Genomic DNA, 22,753 nt, shown 5'->3' on the forward strand with positions numbered 1-22,753 from the left:
GAGGCTGTGCCCACTATTGGGAACATCCTCTCCACATCCACTCTATCTAGGCCCACCACCAACTTGCGGTTATAAGTTCCTGATGAATGATATTGCTGTCTGCAGGATTTCACGATGACCTTGTACCTGCGCAATTACTGGAAAGATGAGCGGCTCTCATTTCGCAGCAGAACCAACAGAAGCATGACATTCGATGGCAGGCTTGTCAAACGGATCTGGGCCCCTGACATGTTCTTTGTTCACTCTAAACGGTCATTCATCCATGACACAACCACGGATAATGTGATGCTGCGCATCTTTCCTGATGGAAATGTGCTGTACAGCTTAAGGTAAGGAGTGCTTCGGAACCTTACTGGGGTTCCCACCATACAACAGCAACCTCTAGGCATCAGGGCCTACTGTGTTTGCAGTATCACTCGTGCTCTCAATCTTTTTGAATGAGATTGGCAATGCTTTCTCAGTTATAAACAGCTTTATACTGCACCTAAATTTAAAAAAAAAACTTTAGCTCTCTTGCGGTGAGCACAGGGGATTTTCAGTACACAGCTTTGTATCAGTTAGATCTGATGAGGAAGAGCATTGACTCATGCACCACATTTTCCAACCAAAATACCTCCTGGTTTATTTCTCTCTGAGCTCTGATGACTTGATTTTGTGTAACTCCGTTGAGAACGAGTTTCACTGGCTGCAGGTGAACCCGGAGACCTTTGGTGTGTCTAAGACAGGTCACTGTATCATTCAGGTGAGCTCACCTGATGACTAATGATTGTGAAGGAGCATGTGTGACTGCCATAGTGCGGAGTGCCTGGCAGCTTCTTTGCATTCGGACCATTTTTTTTAAGAGTATTTTATGATTTGCTTTTAATTACCCTGTAATTGATGTCCCTGCTTCTTGACTCTAGCTTTTAAATTCCTCCTCTGCCACCACAAATTTTTCTTTGTATGAATGGGCCTCTCTTTATCAGAAGGAAACAAAACTGCATCAAATTGCTGAATTACTAGATACACTTTGTATTCACTGTGCAACATTGTCACGCTGCAGATATTAAGCATGTTATAAACAACCTATCTGATTTGTAGGGTTACAGTGACGGCGATGTGTAGCATGGATTTCAGCCGCTTCCCTCTCGACACACAGACCTGCTCCCTGGAGATAGAGAGCTGTAAGTTATACGCACTTCGCATTTTCCCGGCTACCTGTTGTTTTGTTCTTATCTGGGGTTCTCTGAAGAAATACTTAAAACCTTCCTGATTTCAGTTTCCAGGTTGCAGGTGAACTATGTGCAGAAAAGAAAACCTCTATGCTTCTAGAAAATGTCTTAATGTTGTTCAATATCACATAATTGACAGCTTTAAATATATAAAAAAGAAAGAAATGGATCTTGTTTTGAATAAATCAAAACAAATCTTTCCATGAGAAATCCAATTTTCTTCTTGCAGCAAGAAAAATGCTGACACCCATAAATTTGCCATCTAACTGGCTTATTGCATCAAAAGATTTGCTGGTCGCTTACTATGCTGATTGTTCAGAGTGCGTTTCTTGCTCTATGGACTGCATCCATACTGATCCTGGGTTGCAATTACAGAACAGTTAGCTGTTCCACAGTTTTAAGAGTGTGAGCCAGCCATAAAAATACAGGCAAAAGAGAGGTCAAGGAAGAAGCTAAAGATTCAGATGTTCGGATTTCATTATACCTGTATTTAAAAGTAGCTTCCTCTTCTGTGTCTGGGTGAAGCATAAGTCACATGTATTGGTGTCGCGGTAGGAATAAAAGAAGTTACAAAGGCCTGAAAGAGGAGCTTACCCAGGTGCATTGGAGGAGGATTCTGGCTAGGATGATGGCAGAGCAGAGATGGCTGAAGTTTCTGGGGAAAGTTCACTCAGTGCAGGGTAGATATGTCTCACAGAGGAATAAAGGAAGTTAAGGACTGCATAAAAACCAAGGGAAGGGCATATAAGGTAGCAAAAGTGAGTGGGAAATTGGATGATTGGGAAGTTTTTAAAATCCAACAAAAGGTAACTAAAAAAGCTATCAGAAGGGAAAAGATGACATATGAGGCCAAACTAGCCAATAATATAAAGCAGGATACCAAAGTTTTTTCAGTTATTTCAAGAGTAAAAAGGAAGCGAGAGTTGATACTGGACAACTGGAAAATGATGCTGGTGAGGTAGTACGGGGGACAAAGAAATGGCAGATGAACTTAATGAGTACTTTGCATCTGTCTTCACTGTGGAAGACACTAGCAGTGTGCCAGAGGTCCGTGAGTGTCAGGGAAAGTGTAAGTGCCATTGCTATTACAAAGGAAAAAGTGTCAGGCAAACTGAAAGGTCTTAAGGTGGATAAATCAGCTGGACCAAATGGACTACATCCCAGAGTCCTGAGAGAGGTTGTTGAAGAGATAACGGATATATTGGTCATGATCATTCAAGAATCACTCGATTCTGGCATGGTCCCAGAGGACTGGAAAATTGCAAATGTCACTCCAGTCTTTAAGAAGGGAGGAAGGGAAAAGAGAAAATTATAGGTCAGTTAGCCGAACCTCAGTGGCTGGGAAACTGTGGGAGTCTATTATTAAGTATGAGGTTTCAGGGCATTTGGAGACTAATGATAAAATAAGTTAAAGTCAGCATGGTTTCTGTAAAGGGAAATCTTGCCTGAGAAATCTGTTAGGGTTCTTTGCAGAAGTAACAAGCAGGTGGACAAAGGAGAGGCAGTGGATGTCATTTACTTGGATCTTCAAAAGACGTTTGATAAGGTGCCACACTTGAGGCTGCTTAACAAGATAAAATCTTCTGGTGTTACAGGAAAGATACTGGCATGGATAGAGGAATGGCTGACAGGAAGGAGGCAGTGAGTGGGAATAAAAGAGGCTTTTTCTGATTGGCTGCCAGTGGTGTTCCTCAGGGGTCAGTATTGGGACTGCTATTTTTCACACTGTTTGTCAATGATTTAGATAATGGAATTGATGTCTTTGTGGCAAAGTTTGCAGATGATATGAAGATAGGTGGAGTGGTAGGGTAGCACTGTGGAAGCAATGCGATTACGGCAGGACTGAGACAAATTGGAAGAATGGGCAAAAATATGGCAGATGGAATACGGTGTTGGGAAGTGTATGATAATGCATTTTGGTAAAAGGAACAATAGTGCAGACTATTATTCAAATGGGATGAAGGTTCAACCATCAAGAGTGCAGAGGGAGCGAGGAATCCTCGTGCAAGACTCCCAGAAAGTTAATTTACAGGTTGAATCTGCGGTAAAGAAGGCAAATACAATGTTGGCAATTATTTCAAGGTGAATAGAATATAAAAGCAAGGAGATAATGCTGAGCCCTTATAAGACACTAGTCAGGCCACACTTGGAGTATTGTCAACAGTTTTGGGCCCCTTATCTCAGAAAGGATGTGTTGTCATTGGTCAGAGTCCAGAGGAGGTTCATGAGGATGATTCTGGGAATGAAGGGGTTAACACATGAGGAGTTTTTGGCAACTTTGGGCCTGTGCTCACCAGAATTTAAAAGAATGCAGGGTGTGGGGGGATCTCGTTGAAACCCAACAAATGTTGAAAGGACTAGATGGGGTGGATGTGGAGAGGATGTTTCCTATGGTGGGAGTATCCAGAACTAGAGGGTACAGCCTCAAAATTGAGGAGGACCTCCATTTTAGAATAGCAGTAAGGAGGAATTTTTTTAGCTAGAGAGTAATGAATCTGTGGAATGCTCTGCACAGACTGCGGTGGAGGCCAAGTCAGTGGGTATATTTAAGGCATAAGTTGATTGTTTCTTGACTGGTCAGGGCATCAAAGGATGTGGTTAGAAGGCAGGTGTATGGGGTTGAGTGAGTTCTGGGATCGGCCATGATGGAATGGTGGAGCAGACTAGATGGACTGAATGGCCTAATTCCGCTCCTATGTTTTACGGTCTCTGGTATTATTCCATAGCTTTATTCTGGACTGTACATTGAGGGCCCAGTGAATACAAAGCTGTGTGGTGACTTATAGTGTTAGCAAAGCCTTGTCTGCTTCAACTCTCAAGTTTCAATCTGTCACAAAGAAACACCTTGAAGTCTTTTCTCTCCTGATAGATGCTTACACTGAAGATGACCTAATGCTGTATTGGAAGAATGGAGAAGAAGCATTGAAAACAGATGAGAAAGTGTCCTTGTCTCAATTTCTCATACAGAAATTTCACACTACTTCCAAACTGGCTTTCTATAGTAGTACAGGTGTGTATTCTTGTCTGAGACATAAACTAAATTTCATCTAGTTTATTTGATGTTTGTGCAGAGGGATTTGAATATTGCTGAGCAATTGACCAGTCCTGGTATAGTCATTCTCCAGGTAGTAAGAATGCTGTACTCCATCAAGAGAGGAACCAACTGAATAATAACTTACGATACTATTAGGGATTTCTGCAGAAATATTTTATCACCTAAATATTGACAGATCACAGTAGCAATTGTACATACGATACATTTTGGAAAATAATTTAACTTGTTCCATTATTAAATTGGTACAATGCACATAATAGCAAAACATTCTCCTTGCAAATGATTGAAAAAATCTTATAGATATCATTTATAGGTCTCATAACTCTCCTTGATGACTTGCTGAGATCTGTAATTCACTAAGGAAAAATAGATAAAAACCTAAATCTTAACTTGTCACGACAGAGTGCATCTGACGGAGGCCGAGTACTCTGCCTGACTCTGCTGGAGATTATGTCAGTAAAAGAAATACTGTTCACACAGGATATAGCCAAAGCATGCTGAATGTGAAACCCTGTTTGCAAGATATAGATGAAGTTGAATGAAAAAAAAAAGATCAATTCATGTCAAGCATCAAGAGAACCAACTGAATAATAACTTACGATGCTATTATGGATTTCCACAAAAATATTTTATCACCCTAGATATTGACAACACATAGTTTCAATCATACAGACTATGATACAGATTGCAAAATAATTTAACTTAATTCAGTTATTAAATCGGTACATTGCACGAAACGGTAAAATATACTCTTTGTCAATTATTGAAAATATCCTATAGGTACTATTTAGATGTTACCACTTTGGTATGAATATCTATAAAATCATGTAAATTAAATGTACTCTGAGTTGGCTTACACTGGAGTATTTTGAAGTGTGCTTCTAATCAATAGTGATTCTCTTATTATGTCTTATCTATTACAACCCTATAGCCTAAAGTAATAAATGATATATGAGTGATTTTGACAGGTTGTTTGTGGACCAACAAAAATGTCTTCCTTAATCTTGGCATTAGTTCTTCTGACTTGAATTATAAATTGAAATAACAAATATAGGCGATTTCAAAAACTGGTGCGTGAGAGGGAAATTTCATGGTGATTTTTATGATCAGCAGCCCAAAATCCATAAGATATACCCAAAAGTATTCAGGAAGAAAAATCTTTGTTGACCAGTGTAATTGAAACGGTCATTTCAAAAGTTGCGCATTCAGTTGTGGTAGTGAGGGAAGAATGAGCATTCATGAAGAGGAAAACTGGATGTCCTTCAGAGCCAAAGTTGTTTTTCATTTTCATACCAAATGTAAACTTGTCAGGAGGTCAGGCATCATATGGCACCAGGTTCTTAAAATTTTATTTTCTTAATAGAGCACTGTGCAAATGTTCTAGACATGTAAAAAAATCTGTAAAGTGAAGATGCTTTCAAAAATAATAAAAAAATTCTATGTATCAAAAAAAAGCTCTCAAGAGCAGTAAACTCTAAAAACTAAATCAACTCAATACTTGGTGTGAGCCTGCTTTACCTCTGAAATGGCATCAGTTCTCTTGCCCTCACTGTCGCACTATTTATTAAAAAAATCAGCTGGTAGGTTGTTCCAAGCATCTTTAAGAACTTGCCACTGTTCTTCGGCAGACTTTGGGCTGTCTTGCTTCTTTCTCTCCAGGTAATCCCAGACAGACTTGATGATGATGAGATCAGGGCTTCAAGGAGGTCATACCATCTGAAACCAGATTAAAAAAAATCTAGGGTACCACAGTACTGTATATTATCCCATTCCAGTGTGCTGCTTAGAATAGATTTAAATAGCATAGTGACACAGGAGTAGCATTGTAGGTTGGTTTAAAATGGTTGGATATGATTGGACCAGCATAGATTCTTTAATAATATAAGTTTAATAATATTATTCTTTCCAAGCCCCACAATGCAATTACTTGTGTATGATTACAAACTGGTGAGCATCTGTTCTTACAAACAGGTTGGTACAATCGTCTGTATATTAACTTCACCTTGCGCAGGCACATATTCTTCTTTCTGCTGCAAACCTACTTCCCAGCGACTCTGATGGTCATGTTGTCCTGGGTGTCGTTCTGGATCGACCGGCGAGCTGTGCCAGCCAGAGTCTCATTAGGTAAGCAAGTATGGCATTCTTTGTAAAGATATCACTCATTAATTTAGTATCAGATTGCAAGCAAACTTGTGGGCTCGGTTATAACAGCAGTCCTCATGGTTGAATGTAAAAGGAGCCGTTCGTCATCCTGCTTGGTATGTGCTTTCAGGCTTTTGCATCTTCTGCCCGATGAGTGAGTGGAAAAGAGAGTGTGTCCATGGTGGGTGGGATCTTTGATTTATGCTGGCTGCTTTACTGAGGCAGTGAAAAGTATAGACAGAGTCAATAGAAGGGAGGCTGCTTCCTATGATGTGCTGAGCTGTGTCCACAAACCTCTCAGGTTTCTTGTGGTCACGTACAGAGGAGTTTCTATCCCAGGCTGTAATGATCCAGGCAGAATGCTTTCTATGGCACATCAATAACAATTGGTACGCATCAATGAGGGCATGTGGCATTACTTTCCCAGTTCCCCGGTCCCAACCACTACGTTTTCACTATGGATATCCAATCCTTATACACCTCAATTCCCCATCAAGAAGGCCTCAAAGCCCGCCGCTACTTCCTGGATAATAGACCTCACCAGTTCCCCACCACCACTACCCTCCTCTGGTTGGCGGAACTGGTTCTCACACTTAATAACTTCTCTTTTGGCTCTTTCCACTTCCTTCAGACTAAAGGTGTAGCTATGGGAACTCGCATGGGACCCAGCTACGCCTACCTCTTCGTTGGTTATGTGGAACAGTCTGTACTCCAGACCTATTCTGGTACTGCTCCCCAACTTTTCCTTCGGTACATTGACGACTACATTGGTGCTGCTTCCTGCACCCATGCTGAACTCATCAATTTCATCAACTTTACTTCAAACTTCCACCCAGCCCTCAAATTCACTTGGTCTATCTCTGACACTTCTCTCCCCTTTCTCGATGTATCGGTCTCCATCTCTGGAGACAGACTGTCCACTGACATCTTCTACAAGCCCACTGACTCTCATAACTACCTCGACTATACCTCTTCCCACCTAGCCACATGCAAAAATGCCATTCCCTATTCCCAGTTCCTCCGTCTCAGCCGCATCTGCTCCGAGGATGAGGCTTTCCGTTCCAAGACATCTCAAATGTCGTCTTTCTTTAAGGATCGTGGTTTCCCTTCTACCGTCATCAATGATGCCCTCACCTGCATCTCCTCCATTTCCCGCACTTCAGCCCTCACCCCATCCTCCCGCCACCACAACAGGGACAGAGTTCCCCTTGACCTTACCTACCACCCCACCAGCCTCTGGATCCAGCACATTATCCTCCGCATCTTCCGCCTCCTTCAACAGGACCCCACCACTAAGCACATCTTTCCCTCTCCACCCCCCTCCACTTTCTGCAGGGATCAGTCCCTCCGCGACTCCCTTATCTGCACATCCCTCCCCACTGATCTCCTACCTGGCACTTATCCCTATAAGCATAAGTGCTACACCTGTCCCTACACTTCCTCTCTTGCCACCATTCAGGGCCCCAAACAGTACTTCCAAGTGAGCCAACACTTCACTTGTGAGTGTGTCGGGGTCATCTATAGCATCCGGTGCTCCCGATGCAGCCTCCTCTACATCGGTGAAACCCGACGCAGATTGGGGGACCGCTTCGTCGAGCACCTCCACTCTGTCCGCCACAACAGATAGGATCTCCCGGTAGCCACCCACTTCAACTCTGCTTCCCATTCCCATTCAGATATGCCCATGCATGGCCTCCTCTACTGCCATGATGAGGCTAAACTCAGGTTGGAGGAGCAACACCTCATATACCGTCTAGGTAGTCTCCAGCCCCCTGGTATGAACATCGAATTCTCCAACTTCCGGTAATTCCCTCCCCCTCCCTTCCTCTATCCCTATTTCACTCTGCCCTCACTCCCAGCTCCCTCATGGTTCCGCTGCCTCCTTCTACTACCCATTGTTTTCAGGGCTATGACGTTATTGCTTCCCCTCCCCCACCCCGTTGTCTTTCAAATTACTGGTCTTTCAACAGAAGCTACAAGCATTCTTCAAATCCTTCCCCATCTTTCATTCTTCAGTCCTGACGAAGGGTTCCAGCCCAAAACATTGACTCATCGTTTCTGACTGATGCTGCCTGACCTGCTGAGTTCATCCAGCGTACTGAAAGTGTTGCTTTGATCTTTTACAGCATCTGCAGATTATTTTGTGTTTGCATTACTTTATCCTCCCGAGGAAGTAGAGGCGTTGGTGAGCTTTCTTGGTCGTAATATCAATGTGATTGGACTCAGGGCAGGCTATTGGTGATGTGTTATTGATAGAGATCTGCAGCTTATGTCCTTTTAAAAGTCTTTTTAAAAATTAAGCTAAAAATGGTCTGAAGTTTGTTTTAAGCAGAATGAGACAATATTTTTTCACATTTTCCCTGTTTCCAGGTATAACAACAGTTCTGACCATGTCTACAATTATCACGGGCGTGAATGCTTCCATGCCGAGAGTGTCCTATATTAAAGCTGTGGACATCTACTTGTGGGTTAGTTTTGTGTTCGTCTTTCTCTCAGTGCTGGAATATGCTGCTGTGAATTACCTGACTACAGTGCAAGAGAGGAAAGAGAGAAAACTCCACCAAAAGGTGAGGCCAAGCAAAGCAATTCTCCAATCGCAGGAATTTACATTATAGCAGGAGGCCAATGACCCCAGCATATCAATATCAACATTAATTGGTATCGTTCATCTTCATTGATCAGAGATTTTTGTTATTTTCAATGTCAGTTTGTTAACCTATGTGTTTTCCTCCTATATCACATCCTGGAGTAGGATCCACTAATATATCACTGCCAACTATCACCAACTCTCTACCCTTCGGTTAACTGAATTCAAATTGAACATCAATGCTTACAAGTTTCCTTCTGTGGCTTGTTCAAGTTTATTTCTATCATTGTCATGGTGTGGGGATAGACGTATGATTTCTGTGCTAAAAATCTGAAGGACAGTGTGAAGTTACAATGAGGAGCAGGATTTTCTGTCACTTTTCTTGGCCTGTGTTGAATTCCAGTCTGGATTTAATTTAGAAAATGGAAAAATATGAGATAGCTGGTTCATAAGACCATAACAGCAGAATTAGGCCATTCACCCCATTGAGTCTGCTCTGCCATTCCATCATGGCTGATCCCGGATCCCGGTCAACCCCATATAACCTGCCTTCTTGCCATATCCTTTGATGCCCTGACTGATCAGGAAACAATCAACTTCCACCTTAAATATATGCATGGACCTGGCCTCCACTGTATCTTATAAAGGCTCAGCATTATCTCCTTGCTTTTATATTCTATTCCCCTTGAAATAAATGCCAACATTGCATTTGCCTTCTTTACCAAGCACTCAACCTTCAGGGAGTCTTGTATGAGGACTCTTAAGTCCCTCTGCTATCTTCATATCATCCACAAATGTTGCCACAAAGCCATTATCAGAGTGCTGCTATGGAAGGACTGAGGGAAAAACAGCTGGTAAAGATTGTTATAACTGCTTTCTCTTCAGTCATCTAGACGATGCTATGGCAGTGCATTATGGAGGCTATTCAAGAACTGCAAAGCATCCATAAATGAAGTGACCACAGGCTTGGGCTAAATACTATATTTCTAAAAGAAGCTTAAAGCAATGGAGCAAAGTGTGGGTTTTTGGAGCAATCCAGAGAGCAGTTCAGGTTATTAATGTAATTTCTGAATGTTTCATTGTTTAGGCACTGGAATTTTTTTTTCTTTCTCCAGTTCCCCTGCACATGTGGAATTACCGGCACTAAGGCCATGCTTTTAGATGGTACCTATAGTGATTCTGATGTCAACAGTCTGGCTGGATTTACTGGAACTCCGATAATAACTCAGAATAGAGGTGAGCGGGACAGGCTGGTTGTTCACTTATCCATTGATGGAGCATCCAAGCTACAAAAGAAGAGGCGCCTCAGGGATTTTGTTGGCAAGCGAATCATCAATAATACCCACTCGATTGATAAATATTCCAGAATGGTATTTCCAGCATCTTATATATTTTTCAACTTGGTGTATTGGTCTGTATATGTATAGATAGTAATTTTGAATGAGCTTATTCCTCTGTTAAAACCAAAACATGAACGATGCAGCGTCTGTACAGTATACAGAACGTACACGTAAAGAAAACAAAGATGAATGTGTGGAATAGTAATGCATTTGTTAAAGAGTTTGTTGTGGCTTTTTCCTTGCTTTTGAACTTCTGCCTTGATGTCCTACATACATCCAACAGCCTGAACATTAAGATTTATTTTTCTGCACAATAAAGTCTGTTCAGATCTAATGTTAAGGGGGATTGGTTTGCTCATCGACCTTTCAGCTTTGGAACTTGCAATCAAATTAGCCCAGAATTATCCGATGAAAGTTTCTCCTGTCTGCTTGGTGGTCATGATCCTATGTGAAGTGATTTTGAGAGAGATCAGCTTTATTTGTCACAGGTATATCGACACATCAAAATGCACAGTGAAAAGTGTGGTTTGCGTCAAGAACCGACACATTCTAAGGCGGTGCTGGGGGCAGCCCGCAAGTGTCCCGATGATTCCAACAGCAACATAGCATGCCCACAAGTTACTAACCCTGACCCAGGCATTTTTGGAATGTTGGAGGAAACCGGAGGAACCCCACGGGGGAACATACAAGCTCCTTAAGGACAACGGCGGGAATTGAACCCTTTCCTTACAGCTGGCACTGTAAGTGTTACACTAATGGCTACACTACCACACTGCTCCCTTTTGGGTAATCCTGTTCTGTGTGGATTTAGGCAACATAAACCATCCCTAATTTGGCATTGTCTGGGACACTTCAGGATGATTGCTGGAGGAAATGGGAAAAATGTCAGACATCTGCAGCAATACAGGAAGGAGTGAGGGCTATTTTGGGATCAGAGTAGATACTAGTGTGCATTTAATATTGTTCCAGTAGAGGCATTCAGCAGTTCGAAGTCTATGAAAATGCAAACACAATATAACAATATATTTTAACCACTGAAATCCTGTGATGTAATTTCAATACTGAATAATATGAAAATATGTAATAATTAATATAGTAACTTTTGAAATTTGTATATTATCATTAAAGTGGTAGTGGCACTGTAGGTTTTCACAAATAAAATGGTGTAAGGCATTTTATGTTTAAGAAAAACTGTAACAACTCATTTATTGTACTCCAAAGCACTGAATACAAGGCACAATAACAGACACCCATGTAATTATGTAATTGTATCATCACATCAGATCAGCCTCTTAAAATGAACCCCAGCTCAACGTTGGTGTTTGTGAATTATGTACATTTCTGCCAACAACGGTCCCCCCAGAATTCACTAAAACCGACATGGTGAGCTTCTCTGGAGCTCGCAAGAGCCACTGGGCTTGGGTCCTATGTTCTATGGTGAAGAAACACCAAGTCTCTAGCTTGTCCATGGGTGTGTTCACATGCTCATGGTCATGTTGTGACGGCAGAATCCTCCAAATCTTGTTGGGCTGGTCTAAGGCGATCTATCGAAATACATTCAGGTTCACTGTTCTTATCTATGATAAGTCTTTTTGCCCTGTTCCAAAACACAGGACGGGTCATCGTAAGGGGGCTAGAGGGATGTCGGTGTGCATCATGGCAGACAAAAACGCATGAGGCTGAATGTAGGGAAATAGGAACCCAAGAGTGTTGTACGCTGTGATGAGAGGTAGGAATAGGTGAAAAGGAATTGAATTTACTGAGGAGGGTGGAGTGTTATTGAGAGAATGGACAGGCAGCCATGGCACCAGAAATAAAATCACCTGGCATTCAACCGTTTCCTGTATACCATCTCTGGCGTGGAAGACTCCAGGTCCTCTTTTGGAGCTGTCCCAGCATGGGAGATGATCATGCTAACACTCATCAGTCAGGGAAGCCCTCAGAGCAGCATTTAAGGAGTGGTGAAACTGCTTGCACAGGCCTTTAGACTGTGTGTGATATGCTGTGGTGAAGTAGCAAAACTCTGATGTTCTGGGCCATCAGAGCCCAGAAGTCTAATATGAATTGAGGACCTGTGGTCAGAGGCAATATCAGACAGTGTGCCAAACCGAGCAACCTAGGTGCTAATGAACACCCAAGGCTCGGCTGTGGCTGCCATCGACGTGACAGGGACAACCTGGTGGTACGATCCACAACGGTAAGGAGGTGCGTAAAACTGTGGGAGGAGGAAGAGGACCAACAGGGTTCACATTGGTGTGGTCAAACAATTGCTCAGGGACCTCAAAAGGTGTGAATGGTGCCTAGATATGATGGTTAATTTTTGCCCGCTGACATTCCACATAGTGTGCAGTCGAATCACACACATGCTTTTTAAGGCTGTGCCACACAAACTTTAGTAAAACCAGTTTCAGTGAGGCCTTCCGGGCCCGGATGCGAGAGGCCATGTATGGAGTTAAAAACAGTCTGCCTCCAGTTTGCGGGCACTATGGGGCAAGGGTGACCGGTTGAGACATCACACAGGAGAGAAACCCCAGCTTCCCCAAACTTAATGTCAGCCAACCGCAGGCCCGTGACCTATGTTTGGTAAGCCTGGACCTCTGGGTCAGTAGCTTGGTTGGCTGCCATGCCAGCAGAGTCGACCGCTATGTGTATGACCTCATCGGATGGCAATGAGAGGCAATCAGCCACAGCATTACTTTTCCCCTCGACATGTTCTATATCAGCTGTGAAGTCTGAAATGCAGCCCAGGTGGCTTCGCTGCCGTGCACTTGTGCTTTCCCTATACAGTGCACTTAAAGGCAATACCCCTAGTCAAGTGCTTGACTGGTCAGTGGAAATGACCAGGGGATTTGATGATAGCAAACAAGCTCTTTCCAATGTGACCCTACCGGTGCACCCAATACACCTATAACCATTACTACCGGTGCTTCTGACGATGCACGCGACGACCAAAATATCTTGGATGTGTGGGACAGGGTAACAATGGGGGGTGGTGACCTTGTAAAAGCATCGATAATTGCCACATGGGTGGTAACCACCATTGGGCTTGGGGACCATATGGAGGGACGAAGCCCATGGGCTATTTGACTGGTGTAAAATGTCAAATCTTTCCATGTTGGCAAACTGAGCCTTTGTGGTTGCCAGCTTTTCTGGGTCCAGTCTACGCATGCGGGCATGGACTGATGGGCCAGTTGTGGGAATGTGGTGCTTCACCCCATGTTTTGTGACTGTAGTGAAGAATGTGGACAGTGAGGTTTGGGAATTCACTCAGTAGTGGAGTAAACTCACATGCGGCGGTGCATGTGCTTGACAGAGTCGTTGTGGGGAACTTACGGGGGGGAACAGGGTAACGACCTAAAGTCTTTGACATGCACAAGCTGGCAGTTCTTAAGATTGACTAACCAACCCTGGGCACACAGAAAGTCTGCACTGAGCAGAGGTCTAGCCACTTTAGTCACGATGAAGTCCCATGTGTAACGTCGCCCACTGAAGTAGAGCATCACCCGTTATGGCCATAAGTCTGGATCCTGCTGCCGTTGGTGGCCTCCAGCGAGGTTTCATTGGTCTTTGCTTTCTCAGCAATAGGTAATGCTGGCAGCTCACTCACTTAAACACCCATGTCACACAGGAAACATCGCCCTGAAAAGGTGTCTGTGCTGTACAGTAGATGACCCTGGTGGTTGGAACACATGATGTTCACAGACCTCTGAAGTCCCAATGCGCTAAAACAGTCAAAGCTGTAGGGCATTCAGCACTTCCTAGCCTTCCTACCAAAGTGAGTGTGGTAAAAGCACTGGCCTGGTGTCACCTGTTTCGCAACCACAGGCACCCTTATGCTAGGGGGCCCTGCTGGCTGGGCTTATTGAGACAGGGAAAGGAGGAGAAAGTGTAGACTATCAGTTTAGTCTAGAGTATAGACTATCAGTCATTTTAGCAAGCTCTCATAATTCTTCATGGGTGCATTAACAAAGGCTATGTGAACTTTATCAGGCATTTGCTGATTGAAGAATTCTTTAAACATAAAACAAGGATGCTGATTTCCCAGGGGAGACAGCTTGTGGTCCACTAGCTCCAATGCCTTAGCATCCCCGATGCCATGCATGGAAAGCAACTGTTTGGCACGCTCAGACTCTGATAGTCTAAAAGTCTGTAAAAGGTGAGTTTTTATTGATCAATATTTATCGTGTTCAGGTGGGTGTTCTTGTCGACTCCCCACTCTCACAGCTGTGGAGATGCTGAGCGATGCTACCACATAGTAAAACTTGGTGTCATTGGTGGAGATTTCTTGCAGTGCGAATTGGGCCTCAGCTGATACAAACCAAACAATGGCATTTTGCTCCAGCAGTTTCAAGCCGACTGCATTGGACAACATGTTCAATAACTTCGGAATCATCCTAGAGCACTGGGGTCAACAATGTAGGTTTTCACAAATAAAACGGTGGAGGCATTTTATGTTCCAGAAAGACTGTAACAACTCATTTATTGTACTCCAAACACTGAACACAAAGTGCAGTAACAGAAACTCAGGTAATTACATTATCACATCAGACCAGCCACTTAAAGTGAAACTCCAACTCAGCGTTGGTGGTTGTGAATTCAGTACGTTTCCACCAATTACATTACCCTACTGTGCAATTGACATTTCTCTCCCCTTCCTGTCTGCATCTCCAGAGACAGATTATCTACCAACATCTTTTACAAACCCACTGACTCTCACAGTTATCTTCACTATACCTGTTCCCACCTCATCACATGTAAGAATACTATTCCCTCTCTCAGATCCTCCACGTTTGCCTCATCTGTCCTCATAATGAGGCTTTTCATGCCAGGACATCCAAGATGTCCTCTTATTTTAGAAAGCAAAGTTGCCTTACACCACCATTGGTGCTGCCCTCATACATATCTCCTCCAGTTCCTGCACATCTGCCCTCACCTTATCTCCCTCCAATATAACAGAGATAAGGTTCTCACTTTGCCCTCACCTACAATCCTTTGCATCCAAAACACTACTCTCTGCAATTTTTGCCACTTTCAAGCAATCTCACCTCCCGACATATCTTCCCACCCCCCCCCCCACCTCTCTGTTTTCCGCAGGGATTACTCTCTCCATGACTCCCTTGTCTGCTCATCCCTCCCCACCCAGTTCCATCCTGGTACTTTTCCCTGTGACTGTGCTAAGTGCTACTTGTGCCCTTATACCTCCTCCCACACCACCATTCAGGGCCCTAAATAGTCCTTCCAGGTAAGGCAGTGCTTCACCTCGGTCAATGTTTCTGGTGCTCCCAGTAGAGTCTGCTCTACATTGGTGAGACCCAAAATGGATTGGGAGATGGGACTGCTTTATTGAACATCTTTATTCTGTCCACAGCAAGGATCTCCTGGTGACTATCCACTTCAATTTCACTTCCCATTTCCACACTGGCACATATGTCCATTGCTTCCATTGCTGCTCTTTTGAGCCTAAACACAGGTGTGAGGAGATCTGTGGAGACAGAATACCTCACATTCTGTCTTAATAGTCTCCAACCAGAAGGCATGAATGTTGATTTCTTCATTTTCTGGTAATCTCACCTCTCTCTTTCTTCCAACCCAACCCCCCTCAACCTTTCCTGTTTCCTCATCCTGGTGCCCCTCCCCTCACACTTTCCTTTCCCCTGCACTCATGACCTTCTCAGCACCTCCCTGTGTTCAACACACACAAAATGCTGGAGGAACTCAGCAGGCCAAGCAGCATCAATGGAAAAAAGTACAGTCAACGTTTCGAGCCGAACCCCTTCGGCAATCCAGCACTTTGTGTGTGTTGTCCAGATTTCCAGCATCTGCAGATTTTCTATTGTCTGTGATTTAACTCCTTTTGTTTTATTCCATGTTCTTATGTTCTCTCCAATCAGATTTTTGTCTTCTTCAGCCCTTTACCTCTTCCACCTATCACTTCCTAGCTTCTCACATCACTCCCTTTCATTCTTCCACCCAACCCACCTACTTTCCCCCAAATCTGGGCTCATCTATCACCTGCCAGCTTGTGCTCCTCTTCCTCCTCCCAACTTTTCCTTCTGTCTGCTGCCCTCTCCGTTTCCAGTCCTGATGAAGAGCCTCCGTCTGCAATGTCAACTGTTCATTTCCCTCCACAGAAATTGCCTGAATTTTGTGTGCTTGGTACAGTAAAAAACTTTGTTTTGCATTTCATCACATCAATGAATTAAGGCAAATCAAGGGAAAACAATAACAATGTTGAATAAACTGTTGGAATTACAGGGGAACTGTAGTGCAGGGAGGCAATAGGTCATCATGTTGATTGTGAGCTCGGGAGAAACAGAAACAGGTTTAATATCACCCATATACAGTATGTCATGAAATTTGTTGTTTTGAGGCAGCAGAACAGTGTAATACATTAAAGGCACCATAAATTACCACGTAAAAAATTTTAAGTAGTGCAAAATATCAAAAATAGTGAGGTAGGTACTTTGCATGGTTTGGTTCATTGTGCATTCAGAAAACTGATGGCAGAGGAAAACTTGTTCCTAAAACATCGAGTGTGTGTCTTCAGGCTCCTGACCTCCTCTTCGATGGTGGTAATAAGTGAGCATGTCCTGTGTGACGCTTAGCCGTCCTTTTGAGACATTGCCTTTTGACATGCAGGGGAGGCTAGTGCTCGAGCCCATGATGGAACTGGCCGAGTTTGCAACTCCCTGCAGCTTTTCCTGATCCTGTGCCGTGGCCCCTCCATGCCAGATGTTGCTGCAACCCATTGGAATGCATCTTACACTTTGAGCTCCAGTCATCTCTGTATACTACGGACTGGGCCAAGATCGTCTTCCTCACCTCTCTCTTGATTGGATGAGCTCTGACCTGGGCCACTGCTAACTGAAACAATAGAGCCACCATTTGCAACACATATGAGGATTTCATAGCTGAGATGCACCAGGTTTTTGACCATCTGTGAAATGGAAGTCTGGCAGGGGATCTGTTACTTTGCTTGTGTCAAGGCTCGCGCTCTGTGCTAGATTTTTTATAGGCATCCATTAATTTCATGAGACCATGGATTTGCACCTTGGAAGGTTTCCAGGGTGCAGGCCTGGACAAGGTTGTATGGAAGACCGGCAGTTGCCCATTCTGCAGGTCTCCCCTCTCCATGCCACCAATGTTGTCCAAGGGAAGGGCATTAGGACCCGTACAGCTTGGCACCGGTGTCATCGCAGAGAAATGTGTGGTTAAGTGCCTTGCTCAAGGACACACACGCTGCCCCAGCCAAGGCTCGAACTAGCAACCTTCAAATCATTAGACGAACGCCTTAACCACTTGTCCATGTGCCAACACTATGGAAGTCAGGACCCTCGTGGTGGAGTGCAGCTGGTATGTGGAAGCTCTGCTGGCCCATTACCATCACTTGGAGCACTTGAAAGACAGGCTGTCTACCCGCGAGATGACCACCGACCTCGAAAGCTTCATCACTCTGGCTCAATATATTATCACGTGAATCCCGTTTTTTTTACTGAGCATCTCCAGAGATGCAGCTCGTTAGCCCCTCGCTAACAGCCACTGGACTCAGCAGTGAGAAAACCACCTTTTCTCAGACTCCATATGCCTAGGGTTGATATGACTTGGGTCCCATCAAAACCGGGAAATTGGGATATCTCATCCACCCAAATCCTGATCTGCTTGAGTACTGTGCAACTACTGCCCCCATGCAATTACACGTTGGAAAGAAATAACAGACTGTACACAGCATACAATTATAAAGAAAGTATATTTACTAATGCAAACTTCATCAAAGGTTTAATAAGAAAAAAAAGAAAAAAACAAAATGGGCCATTACACGCAACCCGGTCCAAATATGCACATAAGTTGGAGCTCATCTTGAAGTTGTCTTTAACTCACATACTGGACCCTTGGTCTGTGGGAAAACACACACCTCCTTCTGAATGTTGCTTGAAATCCATCTTTAGGAAACAGGCTCCCTCATGGAAGTATTGGTCCTTTCTCCTTGAAGCCATTCATCTGCACAAAGCACCTTGTGCTTCGGGGATGGTATTCTCAGCCATCTTCCCTCCTGTCTTTTCCCCAGGTCCCGCCAAAAAGACCTCGACCGACACCAGTGTCCGCCACACAAACCTCTTCACCCAGTGTTCTCTAGAACCGTCTTCAAATCCTGATTGGCTGACATAACATTCCCAAGTGGAGCAACATAGCTCCTTATCTTTAGCTCAAACCCAAACATGCTAAAAGCAGAACAGACTGCTCTTACGAACTGCTAAAATGAAAAATCTACAGAATAGCTATTAAAATCTTAACCAGGGCATTACACAAGCTTCTCATGGAACAGCTCCCCCCAATCATCAGCCTGACACCCACTTCTGTTCCCAGAAACATTTCAGGCTGCAGGACCCTCATCATCATTGGCTCCAGAACCCATGCAGTTAGGGAGTGTTCCCTAACCCCACTTGAACGCGGGTGTCAGAGAAACAACACCCTATACGCAGAGCAGCTGACAACCAATGCAGCAAGTGCCTACTATGTCTGGGAAACAGAGCCTCAAGGTAGACATGAGGGGCTTTCTATCTGGCCCCTTGTTCTAGCGCCATAGCCTGTCTCACTCTCTCTGTCCTTCTCCACGCTCTCCTGGCTCTACATGCACAGGAGACTCCGGTGAATTCTGGTGCAGCAGAAAACTTACTAGGTCGGACTCTGTGTGCACAGCTTGGACTCCCCACCGAGTCTATCCCGCACCCCTTCAACATCACGGCCATTGATGGATGTCCCTTGGGGTCAGCGAAGGTCAGAACACGCGTGTGGCCTGTGCACATGAGTGTTGGACAGCACAAGGAGTCCATACAATTTCTTCTGATCGACTCATCCTGGGTCACCACTGTCTCTCCAGTCATGACCCACACTTCACAGGCGGCAACACCCTTCCCGAGGTTATCTGTTCTCTCTCTCTCCTACGGAGACCCAAGCAGGGCTGGATTTCCGACAGGGCTAAGCTGGGCTGTGACCCAGGTGCCAGAGCTGCAGAGGGGCCCAAAATAGGTAGCTATCATCATGGCAGACAAAAAAAATACAAGAGTGGGGCACAGGAAAGAAAAAAGAAACAAGAAAAAGAGGACCGTGAGAAGGAAGCATTAAAAAAGACAGAAATTGACAGAATTTTTTAAACCTGTTCTTGATGCTGCAGCAGTACCATCGCCATCGCTCTTGTCACAGTCTGAGACCGGTGGACAAATGGAAACTTGTTCAATAGCTAGCACTAGCACCAGTGTTAGCACAGGGTCACCATCCTTGTCACAGTCAGCAGCTAACGTTGAAGAGGCAGAGAGCATGACTTTGGGATTCCCGACCACAGAGGCCTCCAAACAACCAAGTCGGGCCACCATTAATGTTAACATTACCCCTACTGAGGATCCTTACAGCACTGATCCTGCTCACTGGGGAAAAGAAACATTAGATGATTCAGGCAACACACATAAAAGTTGCTGGTGAACGCAACAGGCCAGGCAGCATCTCTAGGAAGAGGTACAGTCAACGTTGCGGGCCGAGACCCTTCGTCAGGACTAACTGAAAGAAGAGCTGGTAAGAGATTTGAAAGTGGGAGGGGGAGATCCAAAATGATAGGAGAAGACAGGAGGGGGAGGGATGGAGCCAAGAGCTGGACAGGTGATAGGCAAAAGGGATATGAGAGGATCATGGGACAGGAGGTCCGGGGAGAAAGACGGGGGGGGGGGGGAACCCAGAGGATGGGCAAGGGATATAGTGAGAGACACAGAGGGAGAAAAAGGAGAGAGAGAGAGAAAGAATGTGTGTATAAAAATAAGTAACAGATGGGGTACGAGGGGGAGGTGGGGCATTAGTGGAAGTTAGAGAAGTCAATGTTCATGCCATCAGGTTGGAGGCTACCCAGACAGAATATAAGGTGTTGTTCCTCCAACCTGAGTGTGGCTTCATCTTTACAGTAGAGGAGGCCGTGGATAGACATGTCAGAATGGGAATGGGACGTGGAATTAAAATGTGTGGCCACTGGGAGATCCTGCTTTCTCTGACGGACAGAGCGATGATTCAGTCCGAGCACACTGGGCTAAGAAAGGGCTGGAGTCCTGTCAGAATAAGGATGTGGATATTAAAGCTTTGGAACAAGTATACAAACAGCAGAAACGTTTTTTCTCCAAATTTCACTTCAAACACAAGCTGGTAAATGGTGAGTACATATCAAGGCATTGGCTCTTATGTTCCCCTTCCACCGGCTGTGTGTTTTGTTTTGCATGCTGCATCTTCAGTGATGGTAACTGTCAGTCCATCTTCGAAACTGGCTTTAGTGACTGGAAACAGGCCACTGAGCGCATAGGAGAGCATGAAAATAGCGAACGCCACAGGAAAACGATACTAACCTATGAGGAGGAGCTGTTTGCTACCCCGAGGCAAATCAGGGTGGATAAATCCCCAGGTCCTGCAAAGTTTTCCCTGCGACCCCAGAGGAAGCAAGTGCAGAAATTGCTGGGGCCCTAGCAGAGATATTTTAAACATCCTTAGAAGAGGTCCTTGATGATTGGAGAATAGCCAATGTTGTTCCGCTTTTTAAAAATGCCTAATATAAATCAGAAAACTATAGGGCAGTGAGTCTGACATCAGTTGTGGGAAAGCTATTGGAAGGTAATCTAAAGGGACTGGTTATATAAGTACTTGACTATACATGGACTGATTAAGAATAGTCAGCATGGTTTTGTGCGTGGTAGGTCATGTCAAACTAATCTTATAGAGTGTTTTGAGGAAGTTACCAGGAAAGTGGGTGAAAACAAGGCAGTGGATATTGCCTACATGGACTTTGGTAAGGCACTTGACAAGGTCCTGCATGGAGGCTGGTCAAGAAGATTCAGTCGCCCGACATTCAGGATGGAGCAGTAAATTGGATTAGACATTGGCTTTGTGGGAGAAGCTGGAGAGTGGTAGTAAGGGTTGCCTCTCTGACTGGAATCCTGTGCCACAGGGATTGGTGCTGGGTCCTTTGCTGTTTGTCATCTATATCGATGATCAAATTTGTGGATGACACAAAGATTGGGGGTGTAGTGGACAGCGACGAAGGCTATAGTGGCTTGCAGAGAGATCTGCATCAGCTGGAAAAATGGGCTGAAAAATGGCAGATGGAATTTAATGCTGAGAAGTGTGAGGTTTTGCACTTCAATAGAACCAGCCAGGGTAGGTCTTACACAGTGAACAGTTGGGCATTGAGGAGTGTGGTAGAACAGGGGGATCTGGGAATATAGGTCCATAATCATTGAAAGTGGTGTCACAGGTAGATGGGGTTGTAAAGAAAGCTTTTGGCACATTGGCCTTCATAAATCAAAGTATTGAGTACAGGAGATGGGATGTTATGCTGAAGTCATATAAGACATTGGTAAGGCCTTATTTGGAGCATTGTGTGCAGCTTTGGTCCCTACCTATAGGAAAGATGTAATAAGATTGAAACAGTACAGAGAAAATTTACAAGGATGTTTCCAGGTCTGGAGGACCTGAGTTATAAGGAAAGATTTAACAAGTTATGCAAGCAGGCTTTTTCCATTGAGGTTGGGTGGGACTAGAACCAGAGGTCATGGGTTAAAGGGGAAAGGTGAGAAGTTTAAGGGGAAACTTCTTCACTCAGAAGTTCATGAGAGTGTGGAACGATCTGCCAGCACAAGTGGTATATGCAAGCTCGATTTCAACTTTTAAGAGAAGTTTGGATAGGTACGTGGATGGTAGGGCTATGGAGGATTATGGTCTTAGTGCAGGTCGATGGGAGTAGGCAGCTTAATTGTTTCAGCTTTGACTAGATGGGCTGAAGGACCTGTGTCTGTGCTGTACTTCTCTATGACTCTATAACTACTATGAATACATGGTGATGCCTTTTGGACTTTCCAATAGTCCAGCCACTTTCCAAGCCTTAATTAATGAGAACCTCTGAGGCATGCCACACAGGTACATTTACATTTACCTCGACAATATCCTCGTCTTCTCCAAGAACACTAAAACCACATTTGTCATGTCCATTCAGTCCTTCATCATCTCCTCGAAAACCAACTGTATTGCAAGTTAGTGAAATGCCAGTTCCACACCCCAGTCATTTCCTTTGTAGGTTATGTCTTTTTACCCTAAGGCATAACCATGGACCCAGAGAAAGTACTCAGTGTCATGAATGTCCCTGACCATGTGCCCTCAAACGTGTATAGTGCTTCTTGGGCTTCTCCAACTTCTACCACTGTTGCATCAGAAACTACAGCTAAATTGTCTTCCTCTCACTTCCTTCACCAGGTAACCTACCTCGTGGATAACCTGGTTTGCTGCTGCAGACCATGCTTTCCAGGACCTCAAGAGATGCTTCACTACCTCTCCCATTCTCCATAATTCAAACCACCCCGGACATTCTGTGGTCGAGATGGACACTTCTGATGTG

General features: G+C 44.3%; 1 protein-coding gene across 1 annotated transcript in view; it reads left to right on the forward strand.

Moving 5' to 3' along the window:
* The window catches only part of LOC140209581 (gamma-aminobutyric acid receptor subunit rho-2-like), a 36,736-nt gene extending 25,326 nt beyond the window's left edge, over window positions 1-11,410 (forward strand). Inside the window, exons 4-9 of the mRNA XM_072277856.1 lie at window positions 106-329; window positions 1,081-1,163; window positions 4,081-4,221; window positions 6,238-6,390; window positions 8,779-8,975; window positions 10,111-11,410. Coding sequence (XP_072133957.1) covers window positions 106-329; window positions 1,081-1,163; window positions 4,081-4,221; window positions 6,238-6,390; window positions 8,779-8,975; window positions 10,111-10,422 — 1,110 coding nt within the window. The 3' untranslated portion in view covers window positions 10,423-11,410. The remainder of the gene's footprint in view (window positions 1-105; window positions 330-1,080; window positions 1,164-4,080; window positions 4,222-6,237; window positions 6,391-8,778; window positions 8,976-10,110) is intronic.
* Window positions 11,411-22,753: the final 11,343 nt, after the last annotated feature.

The sequence above is a fragment of the Mobula birostris genome, chromosome 2, assembly GCF_030028105.1.
Source record: "Mobula birostris isolate sMobBir1 chromosome 2, sMobBir1.hap1, whole genome shotgun sequence".
Classification (NCBI taxonomy): Eukaryota; Metazoa; Chordata; class Chondrichthyes; order Myliobatiformes; family Myliobatidae; genus Mobula; species Mobula birostris.